Below are 25,550 nucleotides of genomic sequence, written 5' to 3' on the forward strand. Positions count from 1 at the left end.
TTCCGTGTCCTGTCCCGTGTCCCCTCCTGGGTCCCATTCCCTGTCCTGTCCCGTGTCCCATTCCGTGTCCTATCCCGTGTCACCTCCTGGGTCCCATTCTGTGTCCCGTCCCGTGTCACATCCCAATCCCGTTCCCGCTCCAGTCCCGTCCTGTCCCGTGTCCATCCCCGCTCCAGTCCCGTCCTCTGTCCCATTCCGTGTCCTGTCCCGTGTCACATCCCTGTTCCAGTCCCGTCCTATCCCGATTTATTTCTAGTCCCCTCCTGTGTCCCATTCCGTGTCCTGTCCCGTGTCCCATCCCAATCCCGTTCCCGTCCCTGCTCCAGTCCCGTCCTGTCCCGTGTCCATCTCCGCTCCAGTCCCGTTCTGCCCTGTGTCCCATTCTGTGTCCAATCCCGTCCCGTGTCCCATTCCGTGTCAAATCCTGTTCCCGTCCCTATTTGTCCTGTCCCGTGTCCCATTCCCGTCCCGTGTCCCGTTCCCGCTCCAGTCCCGCCTCCTCTCCCATCCCATTCCCGTTCCCATCCCGTCTCCCTCTCCCATCCCATTCCCGTCCTGTGTCCCGTGTCCCATTCCCGTCTCCCCCTCCCATCCCGTTCCCGTTCCGTGTCCCGTTCCCGTTCCCGTCTCCCTCTCCCATCCCATTCCCGTCCTGTGTCCCGTGTCCCGTTCCCGCTCCAGTCCCGCCTCCCTCCCATCCCATTCCCGTTCCCATCCCGTCTCCCTCTCCCATCCCATTCCCACTCCAGTCCCGCCTCCCTCCCATCCCATTCCCGTTCCCGTCCCGTCTCCCTCTCCCATCCCATTCCCGTCCTGTGTCCCGTGTCCCGTTCCCGTTCCCGTCTCCCTCTCCCATCCCGTTCCCGTTCCGTGTCCCGTTCCCGTCTCTCTCTCCCATCCCGTTCCCGTGCCCTCCCCGCTCCCGTGCCGCGCCGCCGGTAACGGAACACGCCGCTCCAAGCTGAACGGCGTTTAATGACGAACGGACATTGTTCATTTAACAGCCAAACCCGCCAGGGACGTTCAGCTGTCCCCGCCCTTCACTCCCGTTCCCCGACACCGAACGAACGGTTCGGGGGTGCCGGTACCGGGTCCCACCCCTGCCTTAAACCGTTCTGAGCTCAACCGGGCTCTCCCGGTGCTCCTTGGAACCGAGCAGAGGAGCCGTGCAGACCGAAATTCCCGCGTTCTGGCAGCGAGCCCGGAATTTAAAGCATGAAGAGAGCTTGTTCTTCACCTGAGGATGGTGATTCTGCTCCGGGAGAAACGCAGAGCGTCCAACTCCTCCAATTATCCCGGTGGGAAAGGCAAAAACTGCAACTGCAAAAACTGTAACAGCCTCTAACTGACAGCCCAGCCCTGTGGAAAATTCCAGAAATCACCCCAAAACTGGAGAGGTTCTGGGGCAGGCTCAGAACCAGAGCCCACTGCTGAAACCTTGTGCTGGGGATGAGTTTCCTCCGTCACCATCAGGACCTGGAGCCAACCCACAAAGCCCCAAAAATCCAAGGATTTCTGTACAAAATGAGTCTGGAATTCCTCAGCTGGGCTTGCTGACATTTTCCTTCCTTAAGAAACATCCTCGTGGCACTGCTGATGGAGCAGAACAGATCCTTCAAACCAACAGTGAACAAGCAACAGGAGTGGAGAACTTGGGACAGAGGGAGATGGGCTACAAAAACTCATCCTTGGAATTGCTGAATTTCCTCCTTTGGGCAATTAAATCTGCTCCTTGGGCTTCTTTTGGGCAACTAAAACTGATCCTTGGGATTGCTGAGCTTCATCCTTTTGGGCAACTAAAACTGATCCTTGGGCTTCTTCTTTTGGGCAATTAAAACTGTTCCTTGGAATTGCTGAATTTCCTCCTTTGGGCAACTAAATCTGCTCCTTGGGCTTCTTCTTTTGGGCAACTAAAACTGCTCCTTGGGATTGCTGAGCTTCATCCTTTGGGCAACTAAAACTGCTCCCTTGGACTTCTTTTGGGCAACTAAAACTGCTCCTTGGAATTGCTGGATTTCCTCCTTTGGGCAACTAAAACTGCTCCCTTGGACTTCTTTTGGGCAACAAAAATTGTTCCTTGGAATTGCTGAGCTTCAGTTTGGGCAAGTAAAACTGCTCCTTGGGCTTCTTCTTTTGGGCAACTAAAACTGCTCCTTGGGCTCTCTGAGCTTCTTCCTTTAGGGCAATTAAACTGTTCCTTGGAATTGCTGAATTTCCTCCTTTTGGGCAACTAAATCTGCTCCTTGGGCTTCTTTTGGGCAACTAAAACTGCTCCTTGGGCTTGCTGAGCTTCAGTTTGGACAAGTAAAACTGCTCCTTGGGCTTCTTCTTTTGGGCAACCAAAACTGCTCCTTGGAATTGCTGAGCTTCCTCCTTTTGGGCAACTAAAACTGCTCCTTGGGCTTGCTAAGCTTTATTCTTTGGGCAACTAAAACTGCTCCTTGGGATTGCTGAGTTTCATCCTTTTGGGCAACTAAAACTGATCCTTGGGCTTGCTGAGCTTCAGTTTGGACAAGTAAAACTGCTCCTTGGGCTTCTTCTTTTGGGCAACTAAAACTGCTCCTTGGGCTTCTTTTGGGCAACCAAAACTGCTCCTTGGAATTGCTGAGCTTCCTCCTTGTGGGCAACTAAAACTGATCCTTGGGCTTGCTAAGCTTTATTCTTTGGGCAACTAAAACTGCTCCTTGGGATTGCTGAGCTTCAGTTTGGGCAAGTAAAACTGATCCTTGGGCTTCTTCTTTTGGGCAACTAAAACTGCTCCTTGGAATTGCTGAATTTCCTCCTTTTGGGCACTAAAACTGCTCCTTGGGCTTCTTTTGGGCAACCAAAACTGCTCCTTGGAATTGCTGAGCTTCCTCCTTTGGGCAACTAAATCTGCTCCTTGGGCTTCTTTTGGGCAACCAAAACTGCTCCTTGGAATTGCTGGATTTCCTCCTTTTGGGCACTAAAACTGCTCCTTGGGCTCGCTGAGCTTCCTCCTCTTGGGCAGCACCTCCTGGCTGGAGGAGGGCTCAGCCTGGTGCAGCTGCCAAGGAAAACCAACAATGGAATTACAGGAGCTCTGTGGGGCCAGGACAGGGCAAAGGCACCCTCAGAGCTGTGGCACAGCCAGAGCCTCACCCCAGTGCCTGCCCAGATGTGCTGGGCCTGCAGGAACATCTGGATGCTGTTTCCTGGCAGAACTGACCCACTGAGGAAGGCTGGGATGTTTTCCTGTTGGGATGTTTTCCTGTTGGGATGTTTTCCTGCTGCAGCTGTGGCAGCAGGAACTGCAGCACAGGACAAGGAGTGGTGAGTTCAGACTGAAAGAGGGGAAATTGAGGTTGGAGATTTGGGAGAAATCCTTCCCTGTGGGGTGAGGAGCTGCAGATTGAAAGAGGGGAAATTGGAAGAAATCCTTTCCTGTGGGGTGGGGAGGTTCAGACTGAAAGAGGGGAAACTGAGGTTGGAAACATGGGAGAAATCCTTCCCTGTGAGGTGGGGAGGTTAAAAAGAGGGGAAATTGAGGTTGGGGATAGGGGAGAAATCCTTCCCTGTGGGGTGAGGAGGTTCAGACTGAAACAGGGGGAAATTGGGGTTGAGGATGTGGGAGAAATCCTTCCCTGTGAGTTGGGGAGGTGTAGATTGAAACAGGGGGAAATTGAGGTTGGAAACATGGGAGAAATCCTTCCCTGTGGGGTGAGGAGCTGCAGATTGAAAGAGGGGAAATTGGAAGAAATCCTTTCCTGTGGGGTGGGGAGGTTCAGACTGAAAGAGGGGAAGCTGAGGGTGGAAACATGGGAGAAATCCTTCCCTGTGGGGTGGGGAGGTTCAGACTGAAACAGGGGGAAATTGGGGTTGGGGATGTGGGAGAAATCCTTCCCTGTGGGGTGGGAAGATTTAGACTGAAAGAGGGGAAATTAAGGTTGGGGATAGGGGAGAAATCCTTCCCTGTGGGGTGAGGAGCTGCAGATTGAAAGCGGGGAAATTGGAAGAAATCCTTCCCTGTAGGGTGGGGAGGTTGAAAAGAGGGGAAATTGAGGTTGGAGAAGGGAGAAATCCTTCCCTGTGGGGTGGGGAGGTGTAGATTGAAACAGGGGGAAATTGAGGTTGGAAACATGGGAGAAATCCTTCTGTGGGGTGGGGAGGTTCAGACTGAAAGAAGGGAAACCTTTCAGACTGAAAGGTTGGAGATTTGGAAGAAATCCTTCCCTGTGGGGTGAGGAGCTGCAGATTGAAAGAGGGGAAATTGGAAGAAATCCTTCCCTGTGGGGTGGGGAGGATCAGACTGAAAGAGGGGAAACTGAGGTTGGAAACATGGGAGAAATCCTTCCCTGTGGGGTGGGGAGGTTCAGACTGAAACAGGGGGAAATTGGGGTTGGGGATGTGGGAGAAATCCTTCCCTGTGGGGTGGGAAGATTTAGACTTAAAGAGGGGAAATTAAGGTTGGGGATAGGGGAGAAATCCTTCCCTGTGAGGGGGGGGAGGTTCAGACTGAAAGAGGGGAAACTGAGGTTGGAAACATGGGAGAAATCCTTCCCTGTAGGGTGGGGAGGTTCAAAAGAGGGGAAACTGAGGTTGGAGATAAGGGAGAAATCCTTCCCTGTGGGGCGGGGAGGTTCAGACTAAAACGGGGAAATTTGGGTTGGGGATGTGGGAGAAATCCTTCCCTGTGGGGTGGGGAGGTTCAGACTGAAAGAGGGGAAATTGAGGTTGGGGATAGGGGAGAAATCCTTCGCTGTGGGGTGGGGAGGTTCAGATTGAAACAGGGGGAAACTGAGGTTGGAAACATGGGAGAAATCCTTCCCTGTAGAGTGGGGAGCTGCAGATTGAAAGAGGGGAAATTGGAAGAAATCCTTCCCTGTGAGGGGGGGAGGTTCAGACTGAAAGAGGGGAAATTGAGGTTGGAGATTTGGGAGAAATCCTTCCCTGTAGGGTCGGGAGGTTCAGATTGAAAGAGGGGAAATTGGAAGAAATCTTTCCCTGTGGGGTGGGGAGGTTCAGACTGAAAGAGGGGAAACTGAGGTTGGAAACATGGGAGAAATCCTTCCCTGTGAGGTGGGGAGGTTAAAAAGAGGGGAAATTGAGGTTGGAGATAAGGGAGAAATCCTTCCCTGTGGGGTGGGAAGATTTAGACTTAAAGAGGGGAAATTAAGGTTGGGGATAAGGGAGAAATCCTTCCCTGTGGGGTGGGGAGGTTCAGACTGAAACAGGGGGAAATTGGGGTTGGAAACATGGGAGAAATCCTTCCCTGTGGAGTGGGGAGGTTCAGATTGAAAGAGGGGAAATTGAGGTTGGAGATAAGGGAGAAATCCTTCTCTGTGGGGTGGGGAAGCCCTGGCACAGATGATTCCATGGATTCCCCACCCCTGGAAGTGTCCAAGGCCAGGCTGGGAGCAGCCTGCCATGGTGGAAGGTGACCCTGCCCAGGCTTTAAGGTCCCTTCACCCAAACCATTCCATGATTTCATGATTCCAGCTCTACAGAGGCTGCTCAGCACCCAAAAACTCCTGAGAGCTCTGTCCTGCTGCTTCTGACTGTGCCATGAAAAGGTGACAACGAACCTTTAAATTTCATTCAAAGGTGACAACGAACCTTTAAATTTCAATCAAAGGTGACAACGAACCTTTAAATTTCATTCAAAGGTGACAACGAACCTTTAAATTTCATTCAATGGTGACAATGAACCTTTAGCTCCACTGTCCTTTTGGTTATTTAAATCAATTGTGTTTTGCTTAATAAATTTATTACTAAGTTCAGTAAAATCTCTTTGAAAAATACCCAGGGATGGTGAGCAAACAGAACAACCTTCTCTTTTTTTTTTTTTTTTTTTTTTTGTCACATTAGTAATGAAGTAAAAGCTCTGAATTTTATTGGTTGGAAACAGGGAGGGACTTCAGAGCTCATCCAGTGCCATGGCAGGGACACTTTTCAAAAATGTCCCAGGGTGCCCCAAGCTGGCCTGGGACAATTCCAGGCATCCAGGGGCAGATTTGCTGGGAATTCCATCCCAACCCTCACAGGGAACAATTTCTTGTGTAAAAGAAGAGAGAAAAAAAATTCACCCCAAAGGTTTTGGAGAAGGACTTGCCCCTCACTCAGCATTGCCAAAATTCCAAATACCTGGTGAAGGCTCCCAGAGCTCAGTCAGTGAAGGAGCAGCACAGACATGAGGCCCAAAATCAAATTCCAGCCTGGACACAACATCTGCTCCAGCTGTGCCAGGTGGGAAGGATTTGGGTCCTCACAAGCAGCACTGCCTGCCAAATTTAATTTAAATTTAAAAAAAAGGGATTTTTCTTGGAATGAAGGAGTCACAGGGGTGAGGTTTCAATTTTGGCACAAGGAAGCACTGGGTGAGCTCTGCTGGCACAGCAGGAAATTTGGCTAAATATCAACTAAAACTTAGGAATCTTTCTCAACCTGTGTTACCTGCATCAAATCAGCTTCCAACTCCTTGAGAATTCTTTTTGGAATTGAGTGGGAATTTAGGAAGTGATGAGAATTTCATTCTGCCAATAGCAAATGCATTCAAGCTCTGGAGTTTTATTCACTGTTTGCAGCAGAAATGATGAGAATTAAAGAAAAATTGATACTAACAATGCAGCTTTGGAATATCTTTCCACTTCTTGTCCTGCTCTCTGACACAATCAGCTCAGATGTTTTTCGGGTCAAATGATCAACCTGGAAGCAGAAAATTACAAAAAGCTGTAACAAATTAATTAAAAAAACTGTAACTAAAACTACAACTAAAATTACTAAAATTACAACAAAAATGTAATTCAAGCAGATTTTGCTTTGTTACAGCAGCAAAAATTCACCCTGGAGACACCCAGCAAGGCTCAGTGTGGGGAATTCACTGCTCTGCACAGTGCCTGAGTTCAGACTGAATTTTGGGGGGGTTTAAATGGTAAAAATCCCTGGAAATCACAGCTGGGTGTGCTGGAGAGCCCTGGAAGAGAGAAGCATGTGCTGGTTTTGTTTTTCAAACTTAAAAACTTGAATTTTGACGTTTGAATCGAGTTTTAAACAAGCGTTGCTTTGTCAGAATTAGCACTGGAATTCCCTGCTAATTATTTCCATTATTAAAATGGAAATTAAATTCCCCCTTTTCACTCAGAAACAGTCCCAGCACCTGTTTGTTTTGTATTTCAGAGCAACAGCCCTTTGTCAGTGCTTTGGAATAGTTCTGGAAAACACCAGGAAGTGAAATGTGAAGGAATTCAATAAACTTGAATTTTGAAGTTTGAATCAAGTTTTAAACAAACTTTGCTTAGTCAGAATTAGCACTGGAATTCCCTGCTAATTATTTCCATTATTAAAATGGAAATTAAATTCCCCCTTTTCCCTCAGAAACAGTCAGAGCACCTGTTTGTTTTGTATTTCAGAGCAACAGCCCTTTGGGAGTGCTTTGGAATAGTTCTGGAAAACACCAGGAAGTGAAATGTAAAGGAATTAAATAAACTTGAATTTTGAAGTCTGAATCAAGTTTTAAACAAGCTTTCCCTGCTAATTATTTCCATTTCCATGTATTTCCATTATTAAAATGGAAATTAAATTCCCCCTTTTCCCTCAGAAACAGTCAGAGCACCTGTTTGTTTTGTATTTCAGAGGAACAGCCTTTTGGCAGTGCTTTGGAATAGTTCTGGAAAACACCAGGAAGTGAAATGTGAAGGAATTCAATAAACTTGAATTTTGAAGTTTGAATCGAGTTTTAAACAAGCTTTGCTTAGTCAGAATTAGCAGGGGAATTCCCTGCTAATTATTTCCATTATTAAAATGGAAATTAAATTCCCCCTTTTCACTCAGAAACAGAGCACCTGTTTGTTTTGTATTTCAGAGGAACAGCCCTTTGGCAGTGCTTTGGAATAGTTCTGGAAAACACCAGGAAGTGAAATGTAAAGGAATTAAATAAACTTGAATTTTGAAGTCTGAATCGAGTTTTAAACAAGCTTTCCCTGCTAATTATTTCCATTTCCATGTATTTCCATTATTAAAATGGAAATTAAATTCCCCCTTTTCCCTCAGAAACAGTCAGAGCACCTGTTTGTTTTGTATTTCAGAGGAACAGCCCTTTGGCAGTGCTTTGGAATAGTTCTGGAAAACACCAGGAAGTGAAATGTGGAAAACACCAGGAAGTGAAATGTGAAGGAATTCAATAAACTTGAATTTTGAAGTTTGAATCGAGTTTTAAACAAGCTTTGCTTTGTCAGAATTGGCACTGGAATTCCCTGCTAATTATTTCCATTATTAAAATGGAAATTAAATTCCCCCTTTTCCCTCAGAAACAGTCCCAGCACCTGTTTGTTTTGTATTTCAGAGGAACAGCCCTTTGGGAGTGCTTTGGAATAGTTCTGGAAAAGAGCAGGGAGTGAAATGTGAAGGAATTTTGTGGCTGGGAATTGTGACTGTGGGAAATGAGGCTTCAGCAGGTCAGCCATGAATCACTCCAAGGAAGAAGGAGCTTTTTCAGGAGCTCCAGAAAAAGCTGAAGATGACAGAGCAGAGTTTTCCTACCTGAGGATTGGAAACATGGGCAGGAGTCTGGATCCCTCCAGCTTCATCTCCATGAGCTGAATTCTTTCCTGAAAGAATTAGAGAGTTGAATAAAGGTTGAAAAAAATCAACAATCCAAAGCAAACAACACCAGCTCTGCCCCCAAGAACGTTACTAATTAAGAAAAAGCTCCGAATTTTCTGACTTTATAACTGCTGGGAGCAGCTCCTTACAGAGCACACCCTTAACTCCACCAAGGTTTGAATTTATTCTTTAACTCTGCCATCCCCCAGCTCACACACAGGGTTTGACCCCAGCTCACTCACACACTGCCATGCTTAAGGATTTGATTCAAACCTGAGCCTGTGCCTCGTGGTTCCTGTAAATAAAATATTTGCCAACTCCCCAGGACAAGAAATTTTCTGGATTTTTGGAATTTTTATGGCTCTTCAGAAGAATCAGGCACACCTTCACGTGGTTATTCCAGTTCTGCAGCCTACTAGAATTGTCAAAACAAAAATTCTGATCCACATGTGCTGTTTCCTACACATTCCGACCATTATTTTTCAACAGCTTGGAAATGGCACCTGGTTTGGCAAAGCTGCAAATGTTTCTTCTCAAAAAATAAACAAACAAAAAAAAACCACAACAACAAAAAAAACCAACCCAAATCCAACATTTCTGTACAGCAAATGGGTTCCAGATTGTCTGGATGCAACAAGCAGCAATTCCTCCTTCAGTTTGTTTGGCAGCAAAGTTGAGTCCTCAGGCCCCTGGGCAAAATGGGGAAATGTGAACACAAAGCATCCTCTGCTCCATCTCAAAACTGAAAAGGAAACTCCTGAGATGCAATGTGAACACAAAGCATCCTCTGCTCCATCTCAAGTCTAAAAGGAACTCCTGAAATGCAATGTGAACACAAAGCATCCTCTGATCTATCTCAAATCTATAAAGGAAACTCCTGAGATGCAATGTGAACACAAAGCATCCTCTGATTTATCTCAAGTCTGAAAAAGAAACTCCTGTAATGCAATGTGAACACAAAGCATCCTCTGCTCCATCTCAAATCTATAAAAGAAACTCCTGAAATGCAATGTGAACACAAAGCATCCTCTGCTCTGTCTCAAATCTGAAAAAGAAACTCCTGAAATGCAATGTGAACACAAAGCATCCTCTGCTCCATCTCAAATCTATAAAGGAAACTCCTGTAATGCAATGTGAACACAAAGCATCCTCTATCTCAAATCTGAAAAAGAAACTCCTGAAATGCAATGTGAACACAAAGCATCCTCTGCTCCATCTCAAGTCTGAAAAAGAAGCTCCTGAAATGCAATGTGAACACAAAGCATCATCTGCTCTATCTCAAGTCTGAAAAAGAAGCTCCTGAGATGCCTGAGGACAATTTGGTGGCTGATTTGAGCTGGAGAAAGTCTGGGTGCACATTTTGGAGCTGTGATTAAAAGCCAGCAGTGGGGAGTTTCCAGGAGAGTTATTTACTGACAGATTTTATTTGCAATGTTAGGGAAAAAAACCACTTGAGGAAACTCATTTTTTGGGATTCATCCTAACAAAAATAGTTGTACCTATTCAAGCTCTTCTACAAGGAAAGGCTGAGAGAGTTGGGGTTGTTCAGGCTGCAGAAAATGCTCCAAGGAGAGCTCAGAGCCCCTTCCAGTGCCTCAAGGGGCTCCAGGAGAGGGATTTTGGACAAGGTCAGGAGGGGCAGGAACAGGGAATGGCTTTACCCTGATGGCTGGGATGTTGGGAATTGGGAATTACTTCTGTCCATAAAACAAAACACACTCTGGTGAGGTTTCATAAAACAAAACACACTCTGGTGAGGTTTCATAAAACAAAACACATTCTGGTGAGGTTTCTGTCCATAAAACAAAACACACTGGGATTGTATTTTGTGATGCCAAAAAAGTTCACCTGCAATTCTCAAAGTGCTGCAGCACACAGGGAAAGGGCAGAGCCAAACACAGAATGGTTTGTAAAATAAAACCCACTCAGGTGAGGTTTCTGTCCATGAAACAAAACAAATTTGGTGAGGTTTCATAAAACAAAATCCACTCTGGTGAGGTTTCTGTCCATAAAACAAAACACATTCTGGTGAGGTTTTTGTTCATAAAACAAAACACATTCTGGCGAGGTTTTTGTTCATAAACAAAACCCACTCTGGTGAGTTTTCTGTCCATAAAACAAAACAAATTTGGTGAGGTTTCATAAAACAAAACTCATTCTGGTGAGGTTTTTGTTCATAAAACAAAACAAATTTGGTGAGGTTTCTGTCCATAAAACAAAACACATTCTGGTGATATAATTTATATTATATATAATATATAATATCATATATACAATATATAATATATAATAAATATTATACAATATATATAATATATTGTATATATAATAAAATATATATTATATAATATAAACACTATATATAATATATGTAATGTAATATATAATGTATATTATATTTAATACACATTATATTAAATATCTATAATATATAATGTATATTATAATATATATAATGCATGACTAACTAATATAATATAATATAATATAATATAATATAATATAATATAATATAATATAATATAATATAATATAATATAATATAATATAATATAATATAATATAATATAATATAATACAATATGCACTATATGTACTATATGTACTATAATATATAATACATTATATAACAATATAACATTAATATCACTTAACACAAATATTTTAAAACATAATATACTTGAGATTATTATCTAAAAACTATAATATAAAAAATACAAACATTACCTTGAGCTTCTGAAATATTCCCATGATTCTTATCTTCCACTTCATTATCCAAGGCAGGATCCTCCTGGATCAAGAAACAGGTTTGTCACTGACTGCAGGCACACAAGGGAGAAGTGATTAAGGACACAATTTTGAGATGGATTTGTGGTGGAAAAAACTGAAATAAGTGACAGTGACATGGCAGGGTGAGGTTCCATCTGTGCCCTGTGCTGGGACATGTGGCATTTTGGCATTTAAGGCATTTTGTCCTGCTTAAAAATATCTGAAAATAGAGATGGCAGTGTCCCCATGGTGTGAGCTGTCCCTCTGCTGCTCCTCGTGCCCAGGCACTGCTTCAGTGGAGCAGGAAAATGAAGGAAAAAATGAATTTAAGGCATTTTGTCCTGCTTAAAAATATCTGAAAATAGAGATGGCAGTGTCCCCATGGTGTGAGCTGTCCCTCTGCTGCTCCTCGTGCACAGGCACTGCTTCAACACTGCAAACTGGAGCAGGAAAATTAAGCAAAAAATGAATTTAAAGCATTTTGTCCTGCTTAAAAATGTCTGAAAATAGAGATGGCAGGCACTGCTTCAACACTGCAAACTGGAGCAGGAAAATTAGGGAAAAAGGAATTTAAGGCATTTTGTCCTGCTTAAAAATATCTGAAAATGGAGATGGCAGGCACTGCTTCAACACTGCAAATTGGAGCAGGCAAATTAAGGAAAAAATGAATTTAAGGCATTTTGTCCTGCTTAAAAATGTCTGAAAATAGAGATGGCAGGCACTGCTTCAACACTGCAAACTGGAGCAGGAAAATTAAGGAAAAAATGAATTTAAGGCATTTTGTCCTGCTTAAAAATGTCTGAAAATAGAGATGGCAGGCACTGCTTCAACACTGCAAACTGGAGCAGGAAAATTAAGGAAAAAATGAATTTAAGGCATTTTGTCCTGCTTAAAAATGTCTGAAAATAGAGATGGCAGGCACTGCTTCAACACTGCAAATTGGAGCAGGAAAATTAAGAAAAAAACAAATGTAAGATATCTTGTCCTGCTTAAAAATATCTGAAAATAGAGATGGCAGGCACTGCTTCAACAGTGCAAATTGGAGCAGAGCAGGAAAATTAAGGAAAAAATGAATTTAAGGCATTTTGTCCTGCTTAAAAATGTCTGAAAATAGAGATGGCAGGCACTGCTTCAACACTGCAAATTGGAGCAGAGCAGGAAAATGAATGAAAAAATGAATTTCAGGCATTTTGTCCTGCTTAAAAATGTCTGAAAATAGAGATGGCAGGCACTGCTTCAACATTGCCAACTGGAGCAGGAAAATTAAGGAAAAAAACAAATGTAAGATATCTTGTCCTGCTTAACCATATCTAAAAATCACACACAGTGAAATAATAATGGACTTTTTTTAGATGATGCACTCCAAAAATTTTAAAAGCTACCCAAAGCAAAGTCTGTGCTCTTACATTCATGTCCTGGCTCTCCTCCTCTGGGTCATCTCTGCTCACCCCACACACCTGGAGAGGCTCAGCAGTCTCTCCCTGCTTTAGGATGCTCTTATCAACACTCTCCATGCGCTGTCTCTCGGTTGTGATTTTCAGTTTCAGCAGGTGGAAAGGTGTTGGCACTTCCCCCACGTTCAGGTACATGGGCTCCTCCTGGAACAGCAGCCCCTCGTCCTTGGCCTCCTTGAAGCCTGGGGGTTGGTAATCAGGGGGGGTAACTGCAGAGAAATGAAATGGTTTGGGTCTTGCAAAACTGATTTTAACTCTTTTCTCCTTTAAATAGAGAGAGTTACAGCAAAAAACGGCTTGGGGAGGGGAAGGATCAAGTTTGGAGTAAATGAAGCACAACAGGCAAAGCTCTGGTAAAACTCTTTGGAAGAGGTTGGAGGTACAGAGAGAGAAAATAGGAGCTCTGATTTGTCATTGTAAGGCAGAGAAATGAAATGCTTTTTAACTCTTTTCTCCTTTAAATATAGAGAGTTACTGCAAAACATTGTGTGGGGAGGGGAGTAATCAATATTGAGTTTGGAGTAAATGAAGCACAACAGGCAAAGCTCTGGTAAAGCTCTTTGGAAGAGGTTGTAGATAAAAAGAGAGAAAATAGAAGCTCTGATTTGTCATTGCAAGGCAGTGACACACCCAGAAAGCAGAGCCAGGTATTTGGGCAGTCTCCAGGCTGGGGAATTGTGCTACAGCCTGACATGCTCTGGGAAACTCCAAATGGGGAATTGTGCTACAGCCTGACGTGTTCTGGGAAACTCCAAATGGGGAATTGTGCTACAGCCTGACATGCTCTGGGAAACTCCAAATGGGGAATTGTGCTACAGCCTGACGTGCTCTGGGAAACTCCAAATGGGGAATTGTGCTACAGCCTGACATATTCTGGGAAACTCCAAATGGGAATTATGCTACAGCCTGACGTGCTCTGGGAAACTCCAAATGGGAATTGTGCTACAGCCTGACATGCTCTGGGAAACTCCAAATGGGAATTATGCTACAGCCTGACGTGCTCTGGGAAACTCCAAATGGGAATTATGCTACAGCCTGACGTGCTCTGGGAAACCTCAAATGGGGAATTGTGCTACAGCCTGACATGCTCTGGGAAACTCCAAATGGGGAATTGTGCTACAGCCTGATGTGCTCTGGGAAACTCCAAATGGGGAATTGTGCTACAGCCTGATGTGCTCTGGGAAACTCCAAATGGGGAATGGAATTATGCTACAGCCTGACATACTCTGGGAAACTCCAAATGGGGAATTGTGCTACAGCCTGACGTGCTCTGGGAAACTCCAAATGGGGAATGGAATTATGCTACAGCCTGACATGCTCTGGGAAACTCCAAATGGGGAATTGTGCTACAGCCTGACATGCTCTGGGAAACCTCAAATGGGGAATTGTGCTACAGCCTGACATGCTCTGGGAAACCTCAAATGGGGAATGGAATTATGCTACAGCCTGACGTGCTCTGGGAAACTCCAATGGGGAATTGTGCTACAGCCTGACATGCTCTGGGAAACTCCAAATGGGGAATTGTGCTACAGCCTGACGTGTTCTGGGAAACTCCAAATGGGGAATTGTGCTACAGCCTGACATGCTCTGGGAAACTCCAATGGGGAATTATGCTACAGCCTGACGTGCTCTGGGAAACTCCAGATGGGGAATTGTGCTACAGCCTGACATATTCTGGGAAACTCCAAATGGGAATTATGCTACAGCCTGATGTGCTCTGGGAAACTCCAAATGGGGAATTGTGCTACAGCCTGACGTGCTCTAGGAAACTCCAAATGGGAATTATGCTACAGCCTGACGTGTTCTGGGAAACTCCAAATGGGAATTATGCTACAGCCTGACGTGCTCTGGGAAACTCCAAATGGGAATTATGCTACAGCCTGACGTGCTCTGGGAAACCTCAAATGGGGAATTGTGCTACAGCCTGACATGCTCTGGGAAACTCCAAATGGGGAATTGTGCTACAGCCTGATGTGCTCTGGGAAACTCCAAATGGGGAATGGAATTATGCTACAGCCTGACATACTCTGGGAAACTCCAAATGGGGAATTGTGCTACAGCCTGACGTGCTCTGGGAAACTCCAAATGGGGAATGGAATTATGCTACAGCCTGACATGCTCTGGGAAACTCCAAATGGGGAATTATGCTACAGCCTGACATGCTCTGGGAAACTCCAAATGGGAATTATGCTACAGCCTGACATACTTTGGGAAACTCCAAATGTTTTAAAACCCAGCCAAATGCAGAGAAGTCAGTGCCAGGTTTGTGTTCCTGCAGTGAGATCACATTCCCTCCCCTTGGGATTCAACCTGTCCTGAGAAACACCAACACCTGAAACAACCTTACTTCAATCCCAGCAGCCACAAAGATTATCCACTGAAAAACTGAAAAATGCCCTTTTTGGGCTTGTTTTGCAGAGCCTGATCAATCAGGGTGACACGGCAGTGAACCCTTGTGGTGTTGTGATGTCCCCAGGATGAGGTGAGAGTGAGAATTTGACTTCAGGTTCTCAAAAGGCCTATTATTATTATTATTATTATTATTATTATTATTATTATTATTATTATTATTATTATTAGTATCATTAGTATCATCATTATTTATATTCTATATTATATAACACATAATATATTACAATATTGATTATATTATAATATATTATATTATAAGTTATATTATATTATAGACAATATATTATATCATATATAATTTATTATGTTATACATAATATATTATCTGCATTATTAATTACATAAATTGTATAATATGCTATATAATATATTATATATTGTGTAATACATAGTATATATTCTATATTATGTATTATGTAATATATAATATATATTATCTAGCATATAATACATAATATATACTAGATAATATATAACATATATTATATTGTATTATATTCAATATATTATATAATATATAATTTATTGTTATACATAATATATTATCTATAACATTATATATTACATAAATTATATAAAATGTTATATAATGTATTATATCGTGTGTAATATATAATATATATCATATATTATCTATTATGTAATATATAATATATATTATATTATATATTATATTACATATAATACATAACATACAATACATAATATATTATCTAATACATATATATGTATATAATATTATATAATATATGTATAATATATATAATATTATATAATAATATTATAACTTATATTATATTACATTATATTACATTACATTACATTATATAACATTATATTATATAACATTCTATCCTATTCTATATTATGATATACATTATATATTATGTATAATATGATGTATTACATATATCACATATTATATGTTATATATATTCTATTCTATATTATATATAATATAATCTATCATATAATATCATTATTATATTATATTATATTTTAATTATATTATATTATATTCTATTATATTTTAATTATATTTTATTCTATTCTATTATATTTTAATTATATTATATTATATTATATTATATTATATTATATTATATTATATTATATTATATTATATTATATTATATTATATTATATTATATTATATTATATTATCCCACATACTAAAACTACACTAAATAAAGAGAAAGGATACATCAGAAGGCTGCAAAAGAATGAATAATAAAAACCCATGCCTGACTCAGCGAGTCTGACACAGCTGGCTGTGATTGGCCATTAATTAAAAACAATTCACATGTTTGGATAAACCATCTCCAGACCACATTCCAGAGCAGCAAAACACCGAGAAGCTGAGGCTGCTCATCTTGCCAGGAGAAGAAACCCTGGTGAAGGATTTTTCAGCATACCCTCATCATAGTAGAGGAGTTTCATGGTGAGGCAGACGTCGCTGGGCAGGGGGCTCAGGTTCTGCATCAGGATGAAGATCTTGCGGATGAGGAGGACGCTGGCCCTCTTGGTGTCTGCACAGCTGATGGGGCACTCCGACTTGTCCTTGCTGAAAACACACAGCAGCCACCTGAGCTTTTGCTGTGTTGTAATCTCAGAACCTCGGGTCCCTCCCTTGATAATTCCCTGCCAGGTTTATCAATCATTTCTCCTTCCCCCTCCCAGCGCTGTCTGTCAGCCCTGGAATTCCAGAAGGAATCGAGTGATTGGCACATTCAAACCCCTGGGGGGCATTGGGCCATCCAGGTGTCCTTTGTCCCTTTGTCCCTGCTTGGTGGCTCCCTGCCCCTTCCCTGGGGTTAAAGGAGCAGCAACCACGGGCTCGGGGAGTTCTGTTGGAGCTGGTGCTGCATTCAGAGAATAAAGCTCTGGATCCCAACCCTCCATCAGAGCCGACTCCTTTCCTTCACCATCACCTTAAAGCTTCTCCACAGAGGGAAACCCGAGGAGCAGCCCCTGTTATGGGGGGAAGCTCCATCCCAGCACCAGCAGAGCTCCTGCAGGCCTGGAATTGTCTCCATGCACCCAACTGCAGCACCCAGCCAGCCCAAAGTGTCTGTGGGGTGAAACACCACAAATCCAACCAGCCCAAAGTGTCTGTGGGGTGAAACACCACAAATCCAACCAGCCCAAAGTGTCTGTGGGTGAAACACCACAAATCCAACCAGCCCAAAGTGTCTGTGGGGTGAAACACCACAAATCCAACCAGCCCAAAGTGTCTGTGGGGTGAAACACCACACACCCAGCCAGCCAAAAATGGGGTGAAACACCACACACCCACAGCCAAAAGTGTCTGTGGGGTGAAACATCACAAATCCAACCAGCCCAAAGTGTCTGTGGGGTGAAACACCACAAATCCAACCAGCCCAAAGTGTCTGTGGGGTCAAACACCACAAATCCACAGCCCAAAGTGTCTGTGGGGTGAAACACCACAGTTTGCCACTTTTTGGTTCAGCAGCAAGGGCCAGACAAGCTCAGGCTGTATTGGTAAATATTCCAGTAAAATTTGATGCAGAGTGAGCAGTTTCATTCTCTGTTTGTTGACAAACATTCATTGCCTGAGCTCTGAGATGGAGCACTGCAGTTCCTAACCCTGCCTGAGTCCTGCACGTTCTCTGCCCTATGAGGGATCAAACCCTGAGCCAGAGACATCAGGAGAGCTCAGAGATCAGCACCTGGCACCAAATACCCCAAAGAAATAGAGAAAGGAAGAGAAAATGAGGCACTTGTGAAAGCCCAAATTCTGGGAAGTGCTACCTATGTGCTTTCCCTTAAATAAAGGCTCTCTTCAAGTTTCCTCTACATTGAGCACATTTAGGTTCTCTAAATGTTTTCTCAACACTAAAACTTTTCTACAGATTTATTTCCAATGATAATAAACCTGGTGTACAAGTGGCTCTTGGCACCCAGCTCCAACATTTCCACCTGAAGCTGATCCAAATCCCAGCTCAAAGCCAAAACCTCTCCTTCTGTTCCCCAGCTCCTCCCAGCTGAGGGCCTGCAGAGCAGGGCAAGGATCTCCTGGTTCTCCTTTTCTATTTTAAGGAGCATTTTATGCAGGAGGGAAGCTGGGAGCAGTTTGAACTGTATTTTAATTAATTGTCTTCAAATAAGCCATTTCTCTGTAGCTGTGACCGAGGAAAATGTTGTGGGTTTGTTTTTTGGTTTTTTTTTTTTTTTTTTTGGGTTTTACCTGCCAAAATCCAGGAGTGGCCCATTGTGGGTGTACTTGAACTTGAAGTGGTAACACTCAGTGACTGTCTGCAAACAAAGCCAGGATTAATTAATTATTAAATTAATTAATTATTAAATTAATTATTAAATTGATCCTAAACACTCCTGCTGCAGCTCTGCTCACTAAAAGGAAATAACTAAAACCCAACTCCCATGTGCTGAACACAGCTTCCTAATCCTCTAGCAATTAACAGCAAAAAATGCATAAAACTGTTTAAAACTTCATAAAAATGATGATTCTTTTCCAGGAATCAGTGTGATCAAATATTTTGAAAATCAGCTGGAGGTTTTAGCATTAAATATTCCAGTTTGAATGAAAATGGAGCATTTGTGGTGACACCCAGTGGGTTTTGTGTTTTCCATAAAAGTCCCACAAATTTTTTAGGCAGAGTTGGGATGGGACATTTCACCCTGCAGTGATATTTTGGTTTCTGAAAATCCTCAAATGTAATTCCACACATGGCAATTCTCACTGTAAAAATTCCCATTGTTACACCTGGTATTTCAAAATGCTCTTTTTAAATAGAGGTGCATGTTAAATATTTCTGTTTGTACCCACATTTCACCACATCCACATTATCACCAGTGAGATATTCCAGCAGATTTACCTGAGGCTCTTCTGTCTGGGTATAAACCTGTGGTTTTGAAGAGAATAAAGGAAAAGAAAATAAAGAATGAGAACTGCACATTCCTCAAAGAATATCCCTAAAAAATGCCCCTGCTTTTCAGAGATACTCACTGCTAGAACAATCTGTCTCAGCTGTCAGGAACATAAACAGAGAAAAAAAAACAAAAACAAAAAAAAAAGAACATTAAATATATTTCATTGCCCATTTGTGCTGCCCAAACTGCTTTTCTCTAGCTCTGAAATCCAACCCAGGCAATTAAAGCCTGTTGGAAGCAAAAATTCTTCCTCTGCTGAGGAGGAGAGGATTGAGCTGCAGAGAAAACAGCCACAGATCCCTCTCTGCCTTTTTGTGCTGCTGTTTACAAGAATTTGCTGCAGAAATGTTTGTGCATCCCACACTGCAGCTGAGTGAGCTCAGTGAAATCAACATTGCAATAAAACTGAAATGAGACTGGAAAACTCACATATTTCTTCTGCAAGGCATCATAGCATCCCAACATCCTGCAAAAACCAAAGAAGATTGGCCAGCTACTGCTAATTTTCATTTGTTTCTTACTAACAGCACCAAAAAAATGAAACTTTGGTGTTTATTCTTATTGTATTAAAGAAATAAATAACACTTATCCATCATTCTATCTTATTAGCAGTGATACAAAATGTAACACCAAAACACTCCAACCTATTCAAAGAGTAATTAAAAATATAATTTGGAGGTAAATCAATTAAAATACAATCTGGAGGTAAATAAATTTAAAATATAATCAATTTATCAGTAAAAACATTTTGTATTCATTAATCAGGGGAGCAGCTTGGTCTGGTTGTTGTGTCCATGGCAGAGGTTGGAGGAAGTTTCAAGGTCCCTTCCAACCCAAACCATTCCATGATTTTATTATCATTTATAATTACTGATTTATAAATCAGCAATTCAGCTGATCTGCAACATTGCTGAAGCACAAAGGAGTTTTTACCTTTATTTAGATGTTGCCATTTTGTTTTTATGCAAGAGCACCAAAAAAATGAAACTTTGGTGTTTATTCTTATTGTATTAAAGAAATAAATAACACTTATCCATCATTCTATCTTATTGGCAGTGATACAAAATGTAACACCAAAATACTCCAACCTATTCAAAGAGTAATTAAAAATATAATTTGGAGGTAAATCAATTTAAAATATAATCAATTTATCAGTAAAAACATTTTGTATTCATTAATCAGGGGAGCAGCTTGGTCTGGTTGTTGTGTCCATGGCAGAGGTTGGAGGAAGTTGAGTTTCGAGGTCCATGATTTATTATCATTTATAATTACTGATTTATAAATCAGCAATTCAGCTGATCTGCAACATTGCTGAAGCACAAAGGAGTTTTTACCTTTATTTAGATGTTGCCATTTTGTTTTTATGCAAGAGCACCAAAAAAATGAAACTTTGGTGTTTATTCTTACTGCATTAAAGAAATAAATAACACTTATCCATCATTCTATCTTATTGGCAGTGATACAAAATGTGTAACACCAAAATACTCCAACCTATTCAAAGAGTAATTAAAAATATAATTTGGAGGTAAATCAATTAAAATACAATCTGGAGGTAAATAAATTTAAAATATAATCAATTTATCAGTAAAAACATTTTGTATTCATTAATCAGGGGAGCAGCTTGGTCTGGTTGTTGTGTCCATGGCAGAGGTTGGAGAAAGTTGAGTTTCAAGGTCCATGATTTATTATCATTTATAATTACTGATTTATAAATCAGCAATTCAGCTGATCTGCAACATTGCTGAAGCACAAAGGAGTTTTTACCTTTATTTAGATGTTGCCATTTTGTTTTTATGCAAGAGCACCAAAAAAATGAAACTTTGGTGTTTATTCTTACTGCATTAAAGAAATAAAAAACATTATCCATCATTCTATCTTATTAGCAGTGATGCAAAATGTGTAACACCAAATCACCCCAAGCTATTGAAAGAGTAATTAAAAATATAATTTGGGGGTAAATCAATTTAAAATATAATCAATTTATCAGTAAAAACATTTTGTATTCATTAATCAGGGGAGCAGCTTGGTCTGGTTGTTGTGTCCATGGCAGAGGTTGGAGGAAGTTGAGTTTCGAGGTCCATGATTTTATTATCATTTATAATTACTGATTTATAAATCAGTAATTCAGCTGATCTGCAACATTGCTGAAGCATAAAGAAATTATTACCTTTATTTAGATGTTACTATTTACTTTTTATGCAAGACCCAATCAGGGAATCAAAATTTACCCTATAATTTTTTTTTTCTTAGAGTCAACAAACAAAAATTGGGTTTGTTTATTAAATAAATTAATTAATTAAAATAAAACCTGTGAGATATTTAAATTTCAGATGCAAAATGGTGGCTTTGAGTCTCCTGAGCAACTAGAGAGGAACTGCTTTTAGATTTTTGCATTTTTGTGCATCCTTGAGTGCTCATGCTCAGAGGAATGAAGTCTACAAATGCATAGTGTTAGATATTTAGTGTTTATTTAGTTTATTTAGTGTTAGATGTTTAGTGTTTATTTAGTTTATTTAGTGTTAGATGTTTAGTGTTTATTTAGTTTATTTAGTGTTAGATATTTAGTGTTTATTTAGTTTATTTAGTGTTAGATATTTAGTGTTTATTTAGTTTATTTAGTGTTAGATGTTTAGTGTTTATTTAGTTTATTTAGTGTTAGATATTTAGTGTTTATTTAGTTTATTTAGTGTTAGATATTTAGTGTTTATTTAGTTTATTTAGTGTTAGATATTTAGTGTTTATTTAGTTTATTTAGTGTTAGATATTTAGTGTTTATGTAGTTTATTTAGTGTTAGATGTTTAGTGTTTATTTAGTTTATTTAGTGTTAGATATTTAGTGTTTATTTAGTTTTTTTGGTGTTAGATATTTAGTGTTTATTTAGTTTATTTAGTGTTAGATCTTTAGTGTTTATTTAGTGTTAGATATTTACTGTTTATTTAGTGTTAGATATTTAGTGTTTATTTAGTTTATTTAGTGGTAGATATTTAGTGTTTATTTAGTTTATTTAGTGTTAGATGTTTATTTAATTTATTTAGATGTTTAGTGTTTATTTAGTTTATTTAGTGGTAGATATTTAGTGTTTATTTAGTTTATTTAGTGGTAGATATTTAGTGTTTATTTAGTTTATTTAGTGTTAGATGTTTAGTGTTTATTTAGTTTATTTAGATGTTTAGTGTTTATTTAGTTTATTTAGTGGTAGATATTTAGTGTTTATTTAGTGTTAGATATTTAGTGTTTATTTAGTTTATTTAGTGTTAGATATTTAGTGTTTATTTAGTTTATTTAGTGTTAGATGTTTAGTGTTTATTTAGTTTATTTGGTGTTAGATATTTAGTGTTTTATTTATTTAGCTCATGCTCAGAGGAATGAAGTCTACAAATGCATAGTGTTAGATATTTAGTGTTTATTTAGTTTTTTTGGTGTTAGATATTTAGTATTTTATTTATTTAGCTCATGCTCAGAGGAATGAAGTCTACAAATACATAGTGTTAGATATTTAGTGTTTATTTAGTGAATATAAAGTATTTAATAAAGTATAGTCACTCTGCAAACAGAGATTTATGCTGTCCTAAGCCCTGAGCTGAAAATACCATTGGGACACAAATGTGGGAGAGAACTTTTTGCCTTTTTCTGCAAACAGCCAGGAATGAACCTTTGAGCATTTAGATGCTGAGGAAATCTTACCTGTGTGTAATCAACTTACCATTTCACCAGCTGGCTAGAGCCAGGAGAGTTTTTGTCTTCCCGCAGAATTTTCACACAAACATCTCAAAAAAAAACCCAAAAAACACACACACATTAACTTAGGACAAAGTGCAATGAAAAGTTCAATGTCTAAAAGCACATATCAAGAAGAGACTAAAATTAAGATTACTGAGCTTTGCTTTAATGCTGAGTTAGCAGCAGCAGCAATAACAAAATGTAATTTATTCATACGTGAAATTTCCATTGCATGCATCAAAATGGCATCCACTCATTAAAAAGACCATGTGGCCTTAAAAACAACTCCATGACAAGAATTTTTGTAAATTCTGATGGAAACAGCCCCTCACCATCCATGTATCTGGTTCCATAGGCACTTTCAGGGAAGATTCCCCTCAGGTAAGTGATGCAGGACACTGCCACCGCCAGGAGCCTCTTCACCAGCATCAGGGATTGCTGCTCCGTGGCGATTTTCTTGGGAAATACAACTGCACTCTGAAAATCCCAGCGAGAAACCAATGAATTTTGGGGATTTATAAAGTTAAGCACATTCCTGACACTTGGTGTTACAGTATTTGCGGGACACAGCTGGTTTCTACCAAGCACACAACAAAATTCAAATTATTTTTCTATATTTCTTTCTATCTATTCTTTATTCATAATTAAAAGACTAAATTACCCTGTTTTCCCATTATTGTGCTGAAATACCCAAACAAAACCATACCACAGAATTCCTTTGCTTCTGAGCAGTTGCCATTCTGCAGAGATTCCTGTGCCTGTCAACGAAACATCTACATTAGGACCTGGATAAAGAAAAAGGGGCTGCAGCTTCTCCAGGGCATTCCCTGGATTTACAAACACCTCCTGCTCAATTCACCAGCTCAAATAAACCTGTGTTTTTCACAAAACAGAGCAGGATGGCTCCTCTGATCATCCCCAGTATCAGATTCTTGATTTTCACGGCTTCCCTGAGGCTACAGGATGCAATAATTAGAATGTTTATATCTGTATTTCTATGAAATATGAACATCTAAAAGCAGTTCTCTTCAGTACTAACTGGTGCCCAACCCACAGGACTTTCAAAGGACTTTAGGAAAATGCTCCCCACATTTCGAACACCCCCAGACTTGAGTTGTTTTCATCTATAATTGAAATGAGTGTGGGAGAATCTGAACCCTCACCACTCTAAGCCTGACTCCACACAAACATTCCCCCCAACTCAGGAATAACAAATTCGCCCACGCCTGAGGAAAACACCTTCCCCAAGTTAGAAATAAGGTCTGGATCACAAAGGGCACCGAGCTCCGCTCAGTAATCCTCCATAAACCCCCCGATGGCAGCACAGGGCGGCGGTGAGGAAGGAGCCGCTCCCCTCAAGCCTCAGCCCAGAAACCACCACCTGCTTCGAGGGAAACTGAGGCAAGCACGAAGACACAACGCTGCAGAGCAGCGCGGGGCGGCGGGCAACAAAATTCGGAGGTGAGGTGAGAGAGATAATCGAGGAAAAGCTGGAGAAGAATGTGAGGAGAAAGAAGGAAGATGAGGGAAAGGAGATGAGAGAAGCGCCCGCCCCCACCCTCAGGGCGCCTTTCCCGCCCTCGCCCTCAGGGGGCTCCGCCGCGGGGCCGTGCGCAAACGTAGGGGGCGGGGCTTGCCTACAGGGGGCGGGGCTTGCCTGCAGGGGGCGGGGCTTGCCCTCAGCCGGCGCCCCGCGCGCGCCGTGCATGCGCAGCTGTGCCCCGGCTGTGAGGGGTCGGGAGGTTGTGGAATCTTCTGGGCTGTGAGGGAATTACAAAGATTTTATTTTTAATTTTTCATCCCTGTTCCTGTACTGACACCCCAAAAGCCCCACCCTGAGAGCGTTGTCGGAACGCTTCTGGAGGTCTGGCAGCTTTGGGTCAGCGCCATCACCCTCTGGGGGAAGATCCTTTCCTGATAATCCAATTTAAACCTCGCTGACAGCTCCAGCCATTCCCTCGTGTTATAGATACACGTTATAATATTGGCTTTTCGCAAATGTTCAAATGGATTCTCTATGTGTGATGTTAAAGTAACTTTGTTATAAAGGTATGGGTTTTATTTTTGCCTTGGGATAAAATGGCACACAGTGTGTCCAAACTCCAGCTGGACCAAAACAAAGTAACATATTTAGGCTTCATATTGGGGAAGCGCCATAATCCTGGGGATAATACACGTAGGAATAATTAATAATAAAAAAGAACCCCTTTAGGACACAGTGACCCACAGTGGATTTATTTAGGGGCTGTGAATTTGAATCAAGTTTCGTGCAATGTGTGGATGATTTGTTGTTAACAAGCAGTGATAAGAATTTACATTACACACTGTAATTTCTGTATTGCCCTGGGCTAAAATGGCATCCAAACTCCATCTGGGCCAAAACAAAGTCACATATTCACACTTAATTTTGGGAAAACAGCATAATCCTTGGGATAATACACGTGGGAATAATAAAGGAGGTGATCTTTGGGGTCCTTTTAGACATTTTAAATTCTGTATTGCCTTGGGATAAAATGGCACACGGCGTGTCCAAACTCCAGCTGGGCCAAAACAAAGTTACATATTGTTATAAATGAGAAGCTTGACTAGGCCAATATTCAAGCAGCAATCAATTTATTAATTAATATGATAAAGTATGAGCAACACAGCGGAAGTTTTCCCTCCATCTGCACACCAATAGTTGAGGGTTACAGGTATTTATAGGAGTACTCATCAGCTTTCTC

At 41.1% G+C, this 25,550-nt stretch overlaps 1 protein-coding gene and 1 long non-coding RNA gene across 2 annotated transcripts; both read right to left on the minus strand.

Annotated features, from left to right (window-relative positions):
* Positions 1-957: 957 nt before the first annotated feature.
* Positions 958-2,371, minus strand: LOC132085096 (uncharacterized). The gene is made up of 2 exons (XR_009420145.1): positions 1,912-2,371; positions 958-1,796 (listed from the first exon to the last, which is right to left on the minus strand). It is a non-coding gene; the product is annotated as an uncharacterized LOC132085096 (long non-coding RNA).
* A 370-nt stretch (positions 2,372-2,741) lies between these two features.
* HORMAD1 (HORMA domain containing 1) lies at positions 2,742-23,767 on the minus strand. The gene is made up of 14 exons (XM_059490247.1): positions 23,701-23,767; positions 23,534-23,585; positions 23,160-23,304; positions 22,811-22,874; positions 19,536-19,572; positions 19,183-19,203; positions 19,052-19,078; positions 18,403-18,470; positions 16,610-16,758; positions 12,735-12,991; positions 11,287-11,350; positions 8,497-8,564; positions 6,580-6,663; positions 2,742-3,025 (listed from the first exon to the last, which is right to left on the minus strand). Exons 2-14 carry the CDS (start codon positions 23,564-23,566, stop codon positions 2,945-2,947), a joined length of 1,098 nt encoding a protein of 365 aa, XP_059346230.1. The 5' UTR covers positions 23,567-23,585; positions 23,701-23,767; the 3' UTR covers positions 2,742-2,944.
* Positions 23,768-25,550: the final 1,783 nt, after the last annotated feature.

The sequence above is a fragment of the Ammospiza nelsoni genome, chromosome 28 (assembly GCF_027579445.1).
Source record: "Ammospiza nelsoni isolate bAmmNel1 chromosome 28, bAmmNel1.pri, whole genome shotgun sequence".
In the NCBI taxonomy this organism is placed as follows: domain Eukaryota; kingdom Metazoa; phylum Chordata; class Aves; order Passeriformes; family Passerellidae; genus Ammospiza; species Ammospiza nelsoni.

Bases quoted from the DNA above. Each gene is read 5' to 3' on its own strand.
- HORMAD1 (XM_059490247.1), bottom strand. From the start codon at position 23,566: ATGGCAACTGCTCAGAAGCAAAGGAATTCTGTG. The intron at 23,305-23,533 runs GTATGGTTTTGT...TGGGATTTTCAG, and splicing joins AGAAGCAAAGGAATTCTGTG to AGTGCAGTTGTATTTCCCAA. The intron at 22,875-23,159 runs GTGAGGGGCTGT...TTTTTTTTTGAG, and splicing joins TGGAACCAGATACATGGATG to ATGTTTGTGTGAAAATTCTG.